We start from the raw sequence: 17,225 nt of genomic DNA, 5'->3' as shown, positions 1-17,225 counted from the left end.
GTTCATCAGTTCAAGGCGGGCTGTCGAGTTTACTCAAAACATGCACCATCAGGAAGGTTGTCAGCCAGTATGGAGAGGGGAGATCACTGTGCTATGGGGTAAATGTATCCCTTGACAGCACTCTCCAGGTGGCAGGACGTGAAAGCATTGACTCTCTGTCAGTATAACAACTCCCACTTAGTCTGCTTCACCTGCATCCTTTTGTTTCTTTTAATGGCCTCAGCAAATTTATTCTCATGTGTCAGGAACCATCATAGACAAGGAATACCATATTTTAATAAGCTGAAATAAATATATCCTCCATTGTGTTGTTTTTTGTTTGTTTGTTTGTTTGTTTTTTTAAGAGGAACCTTGGTACAGACAAGCAGAAAAGCAAAGGTGAAGAGGTAGTGGAAGAGAACTGCACAGCTGAGTTGGAGGAGAAGGTGAAAGCACCAAGCCTTCAAGAGCATGGGAGGCGAGGTGGGAAGGCCTGGCCTGCCCACAACGGCCAGAAGGAGGAACGGAGAAGAGTGAAGGGGCTCAGCAAGGAGGTCTCTGAGGCCAGCACAGGTGACTTGGAGCCGAGGCCCAAGGCAAGTAAGGAACATAGTGAGGAAGATGGCAACAGGAAGCCTGGCTCTGCTGATATCCCCCAGGAAAAGGAGAGCACAAATAGCAGTGCTTCACAAAGTGGCCTTCCAAGTGCTGTGCAAGCCACTAAGCACGGCAGTGAGGAGACCTTGTTATTGCCCGTGGGAGCTGATTTAGATGGAGGTGGCTTAGAGAAAAAGACAGCTTCTGAACAGGAATCTACTGAGGACTCTTCAAACAGCCATGGAGGAAAGCTGGACACAGATGCAGGAGACAGACTGGATGCAGATCAAGGACAGCTGGTGGGAAAAAGAGGGGAGGAAGTGGCCCAAAACACTGCCCCTGCGGGACAAACACTTGCTCTGAAAGGAGCTGAAGATGCTGAAGACATTAAAAACACAGGAGAGCCTTTGCCCACAAAGAAAGACAACTCTAACGAGACTGTTGTTCCTGAGCAGGATATGGCAAAACTACAGTCCAGGGAAGGGGACCAGCCTGAGGATGGCAAGGACAAGGACAGCAGGGACACTCTCGACTAGCAAATAATGCATCAGTTTGCCTGAGATGGAAGGTGAGTTCCTGACCCCACTCATTATGGTGTTTGTTACCCTGTAACACAGCCATAGTACAGGTTCACAGCTCTGTTTTCCGTGGCCACAGAGGCAACACATCAGATAGCTATTCAGAAGTATTCATTAACTGTGATACGGATCCCTCAGTCTAAATCTGTGCATCACAAAGACCTGCCTTGGTATGGATGCAAAAACAGTGGGAATTCAGACAGAAAAATCTGTACAGAAAACTGGGCTGCTCAGCCTGGCTGGTGACAAGCATGAGTTAGGGCACAAACTGAACCTATTCCTGGAAAGGGATAATCTCAGAAAAGTGAGAATAAAAGCATAACAACTAGAGGTTAACGTGATCCTGTTCCCAAAACACATACCTATAGAGGCCCGTCTTGTGAGCAGTAGTTTGAAAAAGCTTGACTTCAGATGGGATTCTGTGATTGCTAAGCTCTGTGAATGTTAAACCTTGAATTCTGTGTATCTGGCAGCAATGCTGTGTAAGGCAGGATGAGATGGTTCCTGTCGCAAAGGCTTATGAACCAAACAGAAAGGGGAAAAAACAGAGCTGGTTACATAGCAAAGCTCCGGGTTTTATTCAAGCAAAGAAGTTTTTTTCCAGAAGGGCAAATGCAGAACAGGAAAAGCCAAAACAAAGGTGGAAATTAGGGAGAAGGGATGAAGAAGGAGAGCAGGGACTCTCTGGCAATTACCTTTGCCAAATATGTTCTTCCCAGGCAATGTCACAGACCAAGGTGTGATACCCACATGTGCTACATCAGCCCAATAAGTCAGGATGCAATCCTGCCACCAGGTGAGGCCGTATCTCACTATCCTGTAGGAAGAGAAGCAGCAGCAATATTCCTAAGTGAGCACTCCAGGCAATCAGCTACCCAGAGGGAGGCGGGCAGATTGCCCCACCAAACGCCTTCCCCTCATTCCAGCAGGCTGTTCTTCAGACACCTAACCAGCAGCTTGTGAGCTGGTTTGGTTTAATATTCATCCCAGAGGCACAAAGGGGCTTAGAGATGAAGCGGTTAAGCTGCTAACAAAAAGACTTCCGCTGCGATCCAGTTCTATACAAAAGGCATGGAGAAGCACAAGCACTGCAGCTGCTTAAAAAGGACAAAACACCAAGAACTAGCAGGAGCTGGTTCTGTACTGGAACTAAAACTCTTTTAAGTGAGGACAATTAATTCCAGCAGTATTTAAGAGAAAGCTGAGACCTGGATGCACATAGTACACTGCCCAGGCTATGCCCCTCCAATCTACCAGAAACACCCCTAAAAGTAGAGGAAGGAGGAATTAAAATTATCCCCAGTGATAAATGTAGTCATTAATTAGACACCAGCTAAGAGGGAACAATAAATTAGAGCGGTCCATTTTCATCCAAGCAATGCAGTGGAGATTCCCATGGCTTCGTAATGGGGCCCTGAGTCACTTCAGCACAGTTCTTTACTCCATCACTCTTCAGTTAAGTTATTAAGGCAGGCTTAATTATAAACAGAGCCTTATGCCTTCGAGAAGTCTTCGAGGTGACTTAAGCTGGTGTTTGCACTCAAGCACTCGTGCATCCATTTGGTTAAGCTGGAACCTGAGAGAAGATTGCTCTCTGAAATTATTTATTGCTTGGAAAACACCAAGCATAGCAATGCCAGGGGATCATCCCAGTGATAGCTACTGAGAATCCTGAAGGCAAACGTGGTGTGGGGGGACTGCAAGGTGGCAGTGGGCAGCGGATGGTGTGTGTAGCACTCATAGGAACAAAGATCACAGCCCTCATGGAGACAGCTTGGCTGTTTGTTCTTAGTGATGTTCTGGGGCATCACTGTCACCTCTTCAATACTGGAGTCACCACAAAGCAACCTGACCTCTCCTTTTGCACCAGTGACAGCCCACTGTCAGGGCTGGTTTCCCAAAAAAGATCATTTGCAGACAGGGGGAGTTATGCCAGGAAGACAGAGGGCCTGTCTTTAATTCTCTGCTCCCTGTGTCCAATTTGTCAGGAACACCTCTCAGCAGGGGGGGGGGGAAATAAGCAAGACCTGGATTTCCCTAGCACCAGCTCAGCACAACCAGGACAGTTCATCTCTTTGGATTGACAGCAGGGCTCCAAGGAGCAACAAAACAGCAACGATGACAACAGCAACCAAAAAGGCAAAAGCTCGTTTGGCTCAAGTCGGTTTTGTTGTCAGCGTGTTTGGAGCAAAAAGGTCTCGTGTCTATTCCTGCTGTTGCTTTGAAGTTCCCACATCAACATGATGGGCTGCATAATGACACAGATGGCACTCATAAATAACTATGGGCTGGTAACTAACCTTCTCCTCTGGCTTCTTTTGCCTTGTACAGCGGATTGGTTTCAGACCATGTTACGTATAAAATGCTGCAAAGCTCTACCTTGTTTTCATGTAATTCTCCCAAAAGTGCTATTTCACAGCAGTTTTTTGGAACCAGATTCCTTAGGCTTGTAAAGCAGAGAACGTTGATGTTATGTTTTGAAGTGCTGGCGATTCAGTTTTGATACAGTGCAATTTTTGCAAAAATCAGCCTAGAAATCGATGGGATGATTTTGCAAAACGAACAACCTATCAACTCCCAAAGGGATGTAAAAATATCCATTCCATTGGGAAAGTCCCGTCATGTAGAACAGTTCTCTAGCTGGCCATCACACCTGATGTCAGGGAGATGTCCCCGGTTCCAGGATCCCACCTATCCCAAAGCACAGCAGTTATGTGTAGCAGTGGATAACTCAGCAGCTATTGCTAACTCAAGCATTTCTGCAGAGCAGTAGCTCCTTGCAGCAGCCGCTATGTGAATTTCACAGCTTCCACCACTAATGTCTATTTATGGCACTGAATATCTCCTGCACCTTCAAACCAGTTGGAGATGCTGTGCAGTGAGCGTGGTGGGGCTTTCATCATTTGCTTCAAATAACAAGGAATAAATATTTACCCAAAGTGCAGGACTGGAATCCCTGGAGAATGTCCAACAAGTCCCAGAGAAGTAAACGATACACAAAAACCACAGAAGCTTTTTCCCTGAATTCCCTTGAGAAAATTAATCTTAACATCTTTAGAGAAAATGCAGCTGGGGGTACATTTCCAGAGCAGCTCCAGGGATCTGACCTTGCAGCACCAGCTGACGTCAGCAGGAGTGGGGCAGGCAGGGCCTGCGTGCTGCAGGATGGGGAGGGCGGACGGGGTCAGCTGTCTGATGCAAACCAGTGCTAAAGGTTGGTGCAGAAAGCAGGACAAGCAGAAGCTAACACTTCTCGCTGCAGTTCTGGGGCTACAAAGAACATACCCCTTCCCTCAAGGTCCAAGAGTTGAGAAGACACTGCTGCTGTGTCTCAGATGTTGGCCTGGGCAGGCAGAGATCTCAAGGATTTAGCTTGGAGAGCACTGGTCCCTCTGGTCCTTCCATGCAACCCAACATCATCTTGTGACTGGTGGAGAAAAGCTAGAACTAGACTACTAGAAACTGTTAATGCATTGAGAGGCACGGACCTAAGCTAGTCATTGCTTTCTATAACTTATAACCTTATTGCTCTCTATAACTACCTGAAGGGAGGTTGCAGTGAGCTGGGGGTCAGCCTCTTCTCTTGTGTGACAGTGATAGGACTAGAGGGAATGGCTTCAAGCTGCACCAGGCTGGATGTTAGGAAATCCTACTTCTCTGAAAGGGTGGTCAGGCACTGGAATGGGCTGCCCAGAGAGGTGGTGGAGTCACCCACCCTGGAGGAGTTCAAGGAACGTTTGGACGTTGTGTTGAGGGACATGGTTTAGCGAGAACCATTGGTGATGGGTGAATGGTTGGACTGGGTGATCCTGTGGGTCTTTTCCAACTTTGGTGATTCTATGATTGGTACACCTTTGCTTCCTTATGGCTACTTACTGAGCACAGCAAGGCTGTACCTAACCAGGGTCTCTGACAGGCAAGCTGTTGCCATTCTAAGCACTGAACACAGAGCTGTTTGCCCTGCTTTGCAGCCTGCAGCTGCTGCTGGTATGGCAGAGCTGACAGAAGGGAGCACGTACCTCAGACACCTGTGTTAACCTTCCTAACGCAAACCCCAGACAGAAAGGAGGCAGAGATCAGTACACCACACTGTGGTCTGCATTTTACTTTCCACCAGCTCTGTGCTGAGAGGGAACACACAGAATGCAGAAAGTGATGGTAACTTAAACCACTCCAGCAGGATCCACCACCAAAGCCTGCCTTCTCACATTTCAGCTCACTGAGGGTAGCAGTGGTAATTGTTCTACCAGTGGCAAATCTAGACAGCAACACACAGATTTGGCACTGCATCCTCCTGTTGCTGATGGCAGAACTAAAGGCAGCACACAGCCACACTGCTCTCCTGAGTCCCAGACAGAAACACCAACCAAGGACCAAGCCTCCAGCAGCCCGAGTCATGGAGAAGAGGACACAGCAAACAGGATAGAAACACCAATCACTATTTCTAATCACTAAAAGCAATGACTCTAAAGCCCACCAGTGTCTTGGCTGCAAAGACTTGCTCGTGCACAGAAAGGTGTCTGTGCTGAAAAGATAACACTGCCCAACAGGAAAGAGAACCATCTACCTGTGGTAGAGAGCACAGGGATGACAGTGAGATTTTTGGAACCATTAACAGTCATATAGATTAACAATAAACAGAGCTAGCTCTGGGGTCATTTCAGGCTTGTAAAACAGATTATAAAAACATCTACAGCTGCAGCCTTAGACTCTTCCTTCGGCATCAATTATTTCAGTACCTTGGTTGTGACTTCTGTGCAGTTCCGTATTGGATATCTGTCATTAGATAATTCTTTTGGATTTTCCCCTTTTATGGGAGCCAAGCTGTCTATTGCCTCTGCTGCCTTCACAATATTTCATCTGTTTTTCCTTTTATATTCCTTCTCTGTCCTTTCTTATGAGCTTTGGGTGTTGAAATCTGCACCAGCAAAAGGCAGAACCGTGCATTTCAACATGGATGCAGGAAAATGCCAACTCAGCAATTCTGAGCAGCACTCAAGCATCTGGCAACTAGAGGGGGAAAAAAGAGTATGCCTTTCCTAATGAAAATCAACGTATTTAGGTCTGCAGGCAGAACAGCAATTTCAACTCACAGGTTAGTGTTTTCACTGGAGAAAAGCTGATACAACTCCAAGCCACAGGTAGAGGGGTGCAGAATCCTACCCCAAATCAGACCTTCCTCTTGCTGCTCCAGGTGCTGTACAGGCACAAAGAAAATCACGCAAAGATTACTGTTCTTAAGCTGAAAGGAGAAAGGAAAGCAGTCTTGCCTAGCCCAGAGGAGGACTGCAAGTGCACTTCATGCAGACTCACGTATCTGGTTCCTCCCCTGGGCTGCAGAGCTCCCCGGTTGCTCCCATTGGATCTGGCAGGTAGGTATCTGGGTTACGCCACGCAGGAAGGTCAGGCTGAAACTCAGCAGACACTTTAGATTTAATGCTCAGCAGTTCCCTGAAGGCTGATAATCCTGTTACTGTCTCTGCTCTTGTTTTGCCAGGATAACGTGCTGAAGGTGGTGGATGAGAAGAGGAGCACAATGTTAGCCTCACTCTTTGATCTTCTATGAAATCAACTTTCAGCACCTTCCCTGTGCCCTTCGTCACCCCCAGCTCAGTTTCAGCATCAGCCCTTCCTCTCCATACGCCAAAGGGCAGGGAAGGCTACCCACACTCCCCACAAGAAAAACACCATCACTTTTGTTTTGTATTTGTTTTGCCTATATTGCAGCTGTGTGGCAAGCCAATGAAATGTCTACTGGATGCACTTTATTTTGTTTAATAACTAATTCTGTTTAAAGTTAAGATTCTTCCTTCTGGGCAGCCTACCCACTTCCTCCCCCAGAGCCTGGCGGGGAAGCACATGTGCCAGGAGGACAGCAGGGGCTGCTGGGCTCTCCAGAGCAGACAAGTGACAAAGCAGAGCATTAGGAGACAGCACTAGGGGCTATGTCGTAGCTCAGTAGGTGGGTGAAGTAGTGGTCGGGCAGCTCTTGTAATAGAGATTTGTATGTAGTTGAAGTGGTGGTGGGCACGTACAGTAGTTGCACGGGTCACAGGCACAAAGAGGACAGAGCATTCTTGGGTTACACTGTGGAGCACGGGTGCTTTTGACAAGCACATGCCAGCTACGGCATCTCATCCTTTCAGAGGCCGCTCTAGTCCTCCAGCTAGATAAGGTAGGGTAGAATCATCACAACGCTCTCAGACATAGGGTTTGGATTTTGGATGGTCCTGTATGCAGCCAGGAGTTGGATCCCTGTGGGTCCCTTCCAGCTTGGGTTGTTTGATGGTTCTATGTCGGGAGAGCACAGTTTTTTTCCTATGGAAGGTAGCTGCTACATTGATGAGGTATCCATGAACCTTGGCAAAGTACTGTTGCCTAAGACCAAGAAGTGCAAAAACCGCAGCGACTGGGGATACAGCTGTGTGTCAAGTGGGACAAGGAGCAGAGCAGCACAAATGCAACACCCTTCTTTAACAGCAAGGAAGGAGCTGGCAGCAAGGAACATGGCCAAACTGGAGTCGAAAGTCAGAGCTTCCTGTCAAGTGCCAACCTTCCTGGTTGCGCCTTTGAAAGCCTTGGGCTTGAACAAGAGGGTAGCTGCTCCCTTGGAAGCTGCCAAGCATAACTTTTGAGCAAACCTTAAAAGATACCCTTCAGATTATGGAACTGGATGAGCATTACAAGCACAAATGAGCAAAAAACACAGCTTGGATTCCCAAGCAGCTGTAAGGCTCACAGCAAACAGCAACTACTGAAATATGGCTACCTATTAAGGAGCAGGCAGAAAGCAGGCACAAGTGCTTAGATTTCTAAGTGGCAGAGCAGCAGGGATATCACCCTCCCATTGAAGCAGTGCCCTAAAAGCTGAAGCAGTTTCAGGAGTCAATTGCAGACATGTATGTGTGGAGATTTATTGGATTTCATTGCAAGATGCATTTGCTAGCCAAAACAGCAGGCTGCCTGGGTGATAAGGTTGGCATATGTGATGGACTGAAATACTGTATGCTGTTTTAATAAACTAGTATTTGCACATGTAAACATTTTGCTTTTCCACATCTGTAGCACCTAAGTCATGAAGGACAAGCCTGGGAACTTCTGTGTGCCAAATTCAGGAGAATTTATTGGCTTCAGACCAGGCATTAGCAAGAAACAGAGCGTGCGGCTTTCACATTTTATTTGTAGAAACATCTTTGCCTCACCAAAGCCTGGTCTGGGTTTATTTGGGAACAGATAGACAAAAGCCAGATTATCAAACTGCTCCGGGTCCTGGAAATTCTCCATCACTTAAAGACTCATTCTCCACAACCAACCTGAAGTCCTTTTCCATGGAAGAAAAAAACAGCCCTGCCCTCCATCCCCCTCTTCCCCCCCAGCTCCATGCAAATCCAACACATTTTGCACTTAATGACGGCTAGGAAGGATCAAGCTCTGTACACCGTACTGTGCAGATGGTGCCTGTCCTCAGTGTAGTTTCTTCCTTCTTATGAACAACCTGCTTGAACGCATTTTGGTTGGTGCCTGGGTTGCAGCTCTTCAGAAAAAGATTGGAAGAAATCATGGCTAGCTATTTCTTCGTTACGGCAAGAGAAAAGACTGAACAGATGAAAAAAAAGCTGATGTGGAAGGGTTATTTATATTAAATAAAAGTTATGAGAAGTCTCAGTTTCATAGTGTTTCTCAGCCTCGCGTGCAGAGCTTTCTCTACACAGAATTGGTACCACCTACTTCTCTGAGTGAGAGCTCCGACGTGGATCGCTCAGCCCTTAGGCAAGGACCCCCCTCCTGGGCTGGCTGCATTCACTCACCCAAAGGCTCACTGCAGCCATGCAGCAAAACACCAGGCTCACTCATCCATAGATGCAAAGCTATCTCCTTGCAAAGTCACCTTTCTTGCAAGCAAAGGTGATGGCAGCTTGGAGAGTGCAAATTAAGCTACCTGTAGGGCCACCTGTTCCCTCCCAGCAGTTGTTGGTAGCTCAGGGATATTCTCAGCTCAAGATATTCTTAACTACTCCGTGCAACAGGAAAGCAGACGCAGCCATCAGGCAGAAGACACCTTTTTCTTCAAGCCAAAGGAACAGCTTGCCACTACTTTAAGTTGGCCAAATTCTACTATCAGTTTCAACACAACTCTGCAGCCAAATTGAGTATCAAAATGTATTACAGACCGGCGAATCAGTTCTTGATTTCACAGAGATGAAGAAATTCAACCCAAGGGCAAAAATACACCCGGATAAGGTTGGAAATATTCAGCCTCCAGAGCTTTGCAATCCTAGTGCTGAAGGAAGCAAAGCCAGAAAATCTTGACAGTCGTTCCAGCTCTCAGTTCCCCACCTCAACGAGGCTGATGCCATAGCAGAAGGGTGCCACCCAGATTTCTAAAAGCAAGCAAAGCCCTGTACAGAGAGACTAAAAGTACAGAAATAACAGAAACATTCACCATTTTCCACACCAATTCCCCTCTGCATCAATTGGTTGCAAAAGGCACAGGCGCCTGAAGCTAAACTGGCACTTAGTGAGGAATTCTTGTCATTTAAAGTGTGTAACAGTGCTTTTTTTAGTTATGTGGAAAGCTTGAAGTCAATTAGATGTACAGAGCAGGGTACAGCACCACTGCGAAGTTAAAGCACTGCCTGCTGCCTTTCCTTTGAAGGGCTGTACAATGGCTCAGCCTGCTCACAGGTTTGCGCTCACATCACTGGCAGGCAAAGTCTGCAGCCATTCCCTGAGCACAGCAATGCAGCAGCTGACCAGAAATGAGGTGCTCCCAAAGCTCACTGCCTCTCTGAAGACAGAGACTATCCAGAAGTCAAACTTCACCTCTTTAATCCAGCTCTGATGTGGCTGTTTCTAGTATCATTCTCTTCTCCATAACACACACACACGCATATATATAATGCATTCTAGTGGCCCAGTGAGATTAATTTTGGCTTCCCTGAAGGAGATCCACGATGCTCGGGAGCAGCCACTGATTGGGTTACCAACACTACGCCGCAGGATTGCTTTTCAGCCTCACCAATCAATCAATTCAGCTACACCAATCAATTAAGCTGAAATCTGGAATAAAAGTACACCACCTTCCTTCTCTGCATTACAGCTCGGCCCTACAAGGCAGGGAATAAGCAAATACTCATTACACCAGATGAGGCCAAGAGAGAAGATGTGCAGGGGGGAAACAGGTATCTTTTATTATATGAAAATGTGAGCCAGCTGCTGGAGCACATTACACGCCCCAATAACTTTTTTTCCAGCTATTTCTCTTCCTTCTGGTCAAATCAGTGCACTCTCCTTGAACAAATGGAGCTCAACAGGACAAGACCAGTGCGTACAGACAGAGGGCAAGTGTGTTGTCAGTCAGGTTCCTTCCTCACTCGTGAGACCCTTCTCAGTCAAAAAGGAAAAGCAGAATGTGGCCTGGTCTTCAACTCCATTCTCTTAAGCAATTACTGTGACTAGGAGTTGGAAAATTTAAGCTACCATGTTATTTACTTTCTCTTGACACTTGACAATGATGCGTTCTGACACTCCAGTACAGAACTATGCTGTGCTTGAAGCAGAAATACGCAGGGATTTCTGCACCACAAACTCTTCTAAAGGCTCTCAGAGATCAAGAAGCCTGGAATCTGGGCCCAAAATAAGGAGGCTCGAATTGCTGCAGGGAAGTTGGCATTCCAGAATTAGAATCACATTTAATCAGTAAAAAGCTCAAGCGAAAAAAGAAAATAAATAAGAACAAAGATATCACTATTCCAGATATGTTCTCAGAGCCATTATGCTTTCACAGGAGTGTCCCATAGCCAGAAGATGGGATGCTGTTAACATCCTCAGATCGTTCCAGCAAACAGCTGCAGATTCAGCACTTCACTCGTGCTTAACTTTTATCTCCATCCAAACTTTCAGACAGCTCTCTGCACACACTGGAAGCAGACAGTTCTGCTAGCAAGCAACACGCAGGACTGCATGTGTGTCAAGGGACTGATCTCAGCAGTGGTTCCAAGGATATGGCATGACAAATCACAGTGATAGCGATTCCCATCCAGGAAACAACACAAAAGCCTGTGCCTTCTCTCACCTGATACAATTATACTGGCTAGAGTAACAATTCCATACCTCAAGTGATCCTCCACTAACAGGAGCAAGAAGGGAAAGACTGATAGGATGCAACTGCTAACTGAAGACTGATGACTGCAGGGCTTTGTTAGAAATACACGTTCAAGACACAGAGAATTGCTTCAGTGCAAAGACAGCAACGCAACGCAAAAATTCACAGTCCAGAATGACAATCCAAGCTATTACCCCTTGAAGCCAAACTGCCTTCCCCAAACATCCCTAGTACCCTTTGTTATTAAAAGTTAACATACCCATGCACTGTTGTCCTGAAGATCCTTTGCCACCAACACCACGCACAGGTGGGAAGCTTTAAGTTGTTACGGCTCCTGAACACAAGGCATCTCTCCCCTGTTACGGTTGGAAGAGGGCCATGCAGCCCATTTAATTCAATTCCCTTCCTCTTCCCTCTGCCCTAGACAGCCATGCCCTATTAGTCTTCTGAGAGCAATTGTATTTAAAGTGAAAAAATGCCAGGAGTCCACGTACATCCAGCGTGCTTGGGATGTACTGTTCCAAGCCAGCACACAGACCTGCCAGCTCTGAGCTGCAGGCCAGTATCAGAGCAATCCCAGCCTCTGTATCATTCTGCCCAGCTTTTATTTATCTTTAAAGATGGTTTTAAAAATTAAACACGAGCTCTGTTCCAGAGACACTTCCCAACTGCTTCTGCATTAAGTACCAGAGCCAAAAAACAGATTCAATTGGCACCAAGAAAAAAAAAAAAAAGAAAAAAGAGCATGCTTTGTTTTTGCTCTGCCCATTCCTCCCTTTGGGAGCCCTTCCCTCTACAACCAGATATGTGTACCAACAACAGCACAGAGCAGCAGCATCACCAGCACCCGGAGCTCCTCTTGCACGCACACAGCAGCCTCACAAACAGGTATTGATGTGCTGCAGGCACAAGGGAACAAAGTTACCCACTGCACACTGGGCTAAACCCAGCCTGGACAAAGCTGCAGAGCAGTGTGCTGCTGCCAGGATGCCATCAGTTACTACAGCAAATGAAGGGGAAGAGCACAGCCACAGCCCTGGAGGTAACAGTGCAGCCTCCCGATCCAGCAGCAGCTTCAGGCTTTCCACTCCTTCGCCTCTTCTTGCTTTCTCCCACCTGCCCTGCAGAAAGATGGCAATTTTACAGGCACATTTTTGTTTGAGATGACTAAGCACGATCCTTTCCCTTCCCACCAGCTTGCCTTCTTCTCTTGCACAGTAGCAACATAAAGCCCTCTCTGCTGGAGAAGAGAACTAGAAAAGAGTGAAAGATCACATCCAAACCGCTCCATCATTTTGCCCATTTCCTTCTGGAAACCTTCTGTGCATGGTCCTCTGCCTTTAGCACATGCTCAAGTGGAAGCATCCAGCCAAAGCAGGCCTTTGCTCAAAAGCACGCCAATTTCAGTATGAAACAGCTATTTCCCCACCACCTCAACTTCAGAATAGGAAAACAAAAGTGCCAATGTGATTTGCACATGACAGCAGAGCACCTCTCCCATCCCCACCAATGTCAGCTCCAGGCATCACTTTACAGAGACACCGTACAGCCCCACCGTTACACCATGCAGCTGAAACCACAGGCATGACATGGGCACACAGCTTCCCAGCAGGCAGCCCAGAGGGCCGGGTGACGGCCGCCACCTTGCAGCCACCTGCCCAGACCTCAGCTCAGCACCAACAGCAGGAGATGGGCGCACGCAGCCTCACCTACAGGGACCAACAACAAATGAATGAAGATCACGATACATCACAGAATGGCCTGGGTTGAAAAGGACCATCCAGTTCCAACCCCCCTGCTATGTGCAGGGTCACCAACCAGCAGACCAGGCTGCCCAGAGCCACATCCAGCCTGGCCTTGAATGCCTGCAGGGATGGGGCATCCACAACCTCCTTGGGCAGCCTGTTCCAGTGCATCACCACCCTCTGGGTGAAAAACTTCCTCCTCATATCCAACCTAAACCTCCCCTGTCTCAGTTTAATACCATTCCCCCTCGTCCTACCACCATCCACCCTTGTTCACAGAGCAAAGAAAGCAGTTCTGCACCCGGAGCTCTTTCCCCACCCCATCGCAAAGAGAACGTACCGTATTACAGAGGCTTTCATACTGGGAAAATATTTTAATGTAGTAAACAAGTCAATTTACCTCTCACATGGTTTAAATAAGTTTACGCTCATGGCTAAACAAAACTCGTTACTTAAACAACGGGTTACAGCCTACGGATCGGCATCGCTCCCAGGCGGTCCCGCACACCGAGCTCCTCGGATGGGCGCAGTCCGGCGCGGTTCGGGGGCGAAGCCGGAGAAGAACGAAGCCACGGAAGCCCACAGCGACGAGAGTCACACGGCGCCGTCCCTCCGCTCAGTGTCCGGCGCTGCCCCCCCGGGCCTCCACCCTCACGGCGCACTGCGGCCCTCCCCGGCCCCGCGCGGCGCCGGGAGCTCCGTGCCGCCCGTCCCGGCCGGGCTCCCCCTGGGCGGCGGTGTGGGGCCGGGGGGCGGCGGGGCGGCGGAGCGCTGCGGCGGAGCGCTGCGAGGCTGCGAGGAGGAGTTGGCGGCGGGGCCGGGAAGCGACGGAGGAGAAGCCGAGGAGCCGCCGCCGCCGCCTCCGCGCACCGGCTGCCAGATGAGGCTGTAGTAGACGGCGAGGACGATGGCGGCCAGCGAGACGGAGAGCACGTAGGCCAGCACGGTGGCCAGGCGCACCCACTTCTTGTTGGTCTTGGCCGCCATGCGAGCCTTCTTGTCCCCGGTGTAAGTGGCGGGCTTGCCCCGCTCCGCCCCGGCCTCCTTCTCCTTCATGGGGGCCCGGCCCTTGGCCCGCTGCTCCACCGACCCCTCCGTGGTGGCGGGGGCTGCGCGCCGCCGCTCCCCTCAGGACATGCCGCCGCCACCGCCTCCTCCAGCCGCTGCCCGCGCTGCTCCGCCGCGGGGCGGCCTCTGAGCGCCGGCACCGCCCGGGCGCGGTGCGGGGAGGAGGGGGCCGCGCCTGCGCGCTCGGCCGCCTGTCTGTGAGGAAGGGGCGCGCGCCCCTGCCCAAGATGGCGGCCGCGCGCCGCCCTGAGGGCCGTGGGGCTGCTGGGGGCGCTGAGGGGGTTATCGAGGCAGAGAAGAGGAGGCTGCGGGCAGACCTTGTTGTTCTCTACTGCTGCCTGACAGGAGGCTGTGGCGAGGCGGGGTCGGCCTCTTCTCCTGAGTACAGCGATGGGGTGAGAGGCAATGGCCTCGAGGTGCACCAGAGGAGGTTCAGGTGGGATATTAGGAGCAGTTTCTTCTCAGAAAGAGCAGTGAGGCTCTTTCTGCTTGGGGCGGGGTGGAGTCACCATCCCTGGAGGTGTTCAAGAACTCTCTTCTTCTTCTTTTTGGCATGAGATGTTTACTTCGGGGAAGGCTGTAATTGAGCCTTTCATCATCGTCGTCTTTACCTCCCATGAGCCTTAAGGCAGTCAGATGCATTGCGCTTGAAAGCCCTGTGTTAACAAGGAGCTGCAGCTCCAAAAGAGGCCAATGGCAGCCAGAGAAATGGCTGTTAACCAGAAGGACCTCAGAGGAAGTGAGTGATTGAGTTTTCAATCCATGGCAGCGTTTCATTTTTCCCTTTAATAGCAGGATGGAAGCTGGAGGGCTGGGAGAGAAGGGGAAGACCTCCATGCTTCAGGATATGGTACTTGCAGCTCAGAGCGAGGCTGCTGGGGCAGGGAAGAAGGTGGAATAACTTGAAAGCAATGGCAGTTTTTGCCCCTGGTAAGGATAGCAGTGATTTCTCTGGCTGTTCAGGGCAGGTGGACCTTAGTGAGAACATGGTAGCATGAAAGAATTGCATCTGGCAGCCTGATAAGTTATGTAGGGATTCACACTTCAACCTGCATTTCTCCTCTTTCCGTTCCTGATAAATGGCATTCTAGAAGCTATGGAGCAAAGTGCTTATTTATGTTTTAACATGTAGCAGAAGGTAACACTTTTTATAACAAATATTTTTATTGTTTTACAATAAAATACATATATTTAATGCAATATTTAATGTTTAGCGTTAAACCGTTATTAAACTGCAGCTAATGGCATGCTCCATCTTCCTGAAGTGTTTCAATTTTCATGAAATGCCACTGTAACCCAGTTTATCTAGGAAACATTCTTTACGTGGGCATCATAACTCTTCTACAGGCCCCTTATCTCTCTTGCCGTGATTAATTACACCTGGATGTACCCCTCTGGTCGAAAACGAATTTCATACACCTAAATAACTGCTGACACCACTTTCCTGATCTATCCTCTAAACCGCTGGTCTCTGCTCTCGTTCTGGCTGGCTGTTTTCTTCCTGCTATGGAGTGCTACAAATACAGTTCCTTTATAGCATGGAGCTGTTCTGTGTTGGTTCACAGCCCTTCCTCAATTGATCTGCATAGAAATCAGTTCATTCCAAACCCTTATGCTGGCTTTGATCTCCTCTGGCGTTGTCACTGATGCAATTTATCATTGCCACTGATGAAAGGCTGATGAATTGACTCCCACAAATCTTTCCCCTTTATTCTTTCTTAATTTTAATCCTGGGGTTTTTGGAGGGAGGGTTGACCTATGCAGGCTCTGACAGTTTTTGCTTGATGCTTGTTTAGTCCATACTGTCATTTTGCATTTTAAGTCCCTCCTCGGAGGCACAATGTGATTGCTTTATTGTTTAACTTCAAATCTCTTGTAGTGGCTAGAAGTTGGAAGACAAAAATTAGAGTTGGTGTTGCTAGGTAAGGTATGTTGATTTTGATAAAGGATATTTAAGAGACAGCAGACTGATACAGAAAACAAAGGCACAGAAGAGAACAGTGAGGTGGTAAGCATCAGTAATGAGCAGTTACAGTTGCATAGTTAAATCCTGTGTCCCCAGGCTCAGATCCCCCTCTCCTGAGAAGGAAACAAATCCTTCCGAGTCTGTCCAAATGACTGTGGCTCTTTCACTGGTGTTACTTTTCTTTTTTTCCCTCTGCTCACCACAACTCAGCTTTTCAATCTAATAGCCCTCCTTTTCCATCGATGGAGATCTTGGCAGACAGGATTTGCCAAGGATGCGCAGTGCAGCTGTAGAAGCAGCCTCAGCAAAGGCATTGTGTGCTGTGGTTGGGACCCAGGTACACCCAGTATCACTTTAATGCATTCAGTTCCAGAGCAGCTAAAGCTGCTTCAGCTAGGAGATGTGGCAATAGATAACTCAGCATGAGTTTCTCTTCCTTGCTTTCCAAACACTTTTGCTCCTTCCACTCTGTGACTACAGGTATGTAGTTGTCCTAAAGTTGAACTGTGTAGTTCTTTAGATTTTTACCTTGAAACTAATGTCTTCACCTCCCCACTGCATTTATTCTTTGCTTATTTAGGCCATAGTGTGCCTCTTGGCTGCACTGAAGACTTTGCCTTCATAAAAGGCAGCAATTCCCCCGTAGCATTACAGAAATTCACTGTTCTTAAGGTACACTTCCCTATGCCAAGCTCCCTTTTCCTTTGCTCTGATTAAGATGAGAGACAACACGTGTTGCTGAGGTACCAAGTCTTGCTGGTTTTGCCACGGTTAAGCTCTTCTTTTGACTGTGAACAGATGGGTGTGAACTTCTCTCCAGGTCCTCTTGTTCAAGTGCAGGCAACTGCTAGAAGGTGTGTGCCTTCTGTTCCTAAACTTAGCTCCTTGCTAATAACTGCTTTAAAGGCAAACGAGAGCCAGGAAGCCAGGGCTGAACTAATGATATTTTCTTTGTCCCTTGGATTTCAGCAGAAATACCAAGCTGTGCCTAGAATGGACTCCTGTGGTGCAGAAATAGAGCTCTGGGGGCAGAGCAGAGATTCTTGTGAAGTCGGTGAATGTACCAGACTTGACGATGCTTGTAAATCAATTCCCTCTGAGACTTTTACCTTGAGAACACAAAAGGGATTGGAGTTAAGGGCACGTGGTGCACCCTGGCACGGCAGCAGAGAGCTGTGTAGCCCTTG

General features: G+C 48.4%; 2 protein-coding genes across 9 annotated transcripts in view; one reads left to right on the top strand and one right to left on the bottom strand.

The window, feature by feature from the left end:
• Positions 1-8,819, top strand: part of C15orf52 (C15orf52 homolog) — a 43,200-nt gene extending 34,381 nt beyond the window's left edge. For 7 of the 8 annotated variants that reach the window (XM_040701510.2, XM_015286272.4, XM_015286273.4 and 4 more), the window contains 2 exons: positions 345-1,144; positions 6,652-8,819. In XM_040701510.2, the coding sequence (XP_040557444.1) occupies positions 345-1,112 (768 nt within the window). In that variant the 3' untranslated portion in view covers positions 1,113-1,144; positions 6,652-8,819. Of the gene's footprint in view, positions 1-344; positions 1,145-6,651 lie in introns of those variants that run through there. The other variant, XM_040701512.2, reaches the window with a different exon arrangement.
• A 4,544-nt stretch (positions 8,820-13,363) lies between these two features.
• On the bottom strand, positions 13,364-14,207 carry INAFM2 (InaF motif containing 2). The gene has a single exon (XM_015286274.4). The coding sequence runs from the start codon at positions 14,058-14,060 to the stop codon at positions 13,656-13,658; it is 405 nt and encodes a 134-aa protein (XP_015141760.1). The 5' UTR covers positions 14,061-14,207; the 3' UTR covers positions 13,364-13,655.
• Between the last annotated feature and the right edge of the window lie 3,018 nt (positions 14,208-17,225).

The sequence above is a fragment of the Gallus gallus genome, chromosome 5, assembly GCF_016699485.2.
Source record: "Gallus gallus isolate bGalGal1 chromosome 5, bGalGal1.mat.broiler.GRCg7b, whole genome shotgun sequence".
Classification (NCBI taxonomy): Eukaryota; Metazoa; Chordata; class Aves; order Galliformes; family Phasianidae; genus Gallus; species Gallus gallus.
The sequence above is the reverse complement of the archived record's forward strand: the minus strand, read 5'-3'. Positions and strand labels throughout refer to the sequence as shown.

Coding starts and splice junctions, on each gene's coding strand:
- INAFM2 (XM_015286274.4), bottom strand. CDS start 14,060: ATGAAGGAGAAGGAGGCCGGGGCGGAGCGGGGCAAGCCCGCCACTTAC.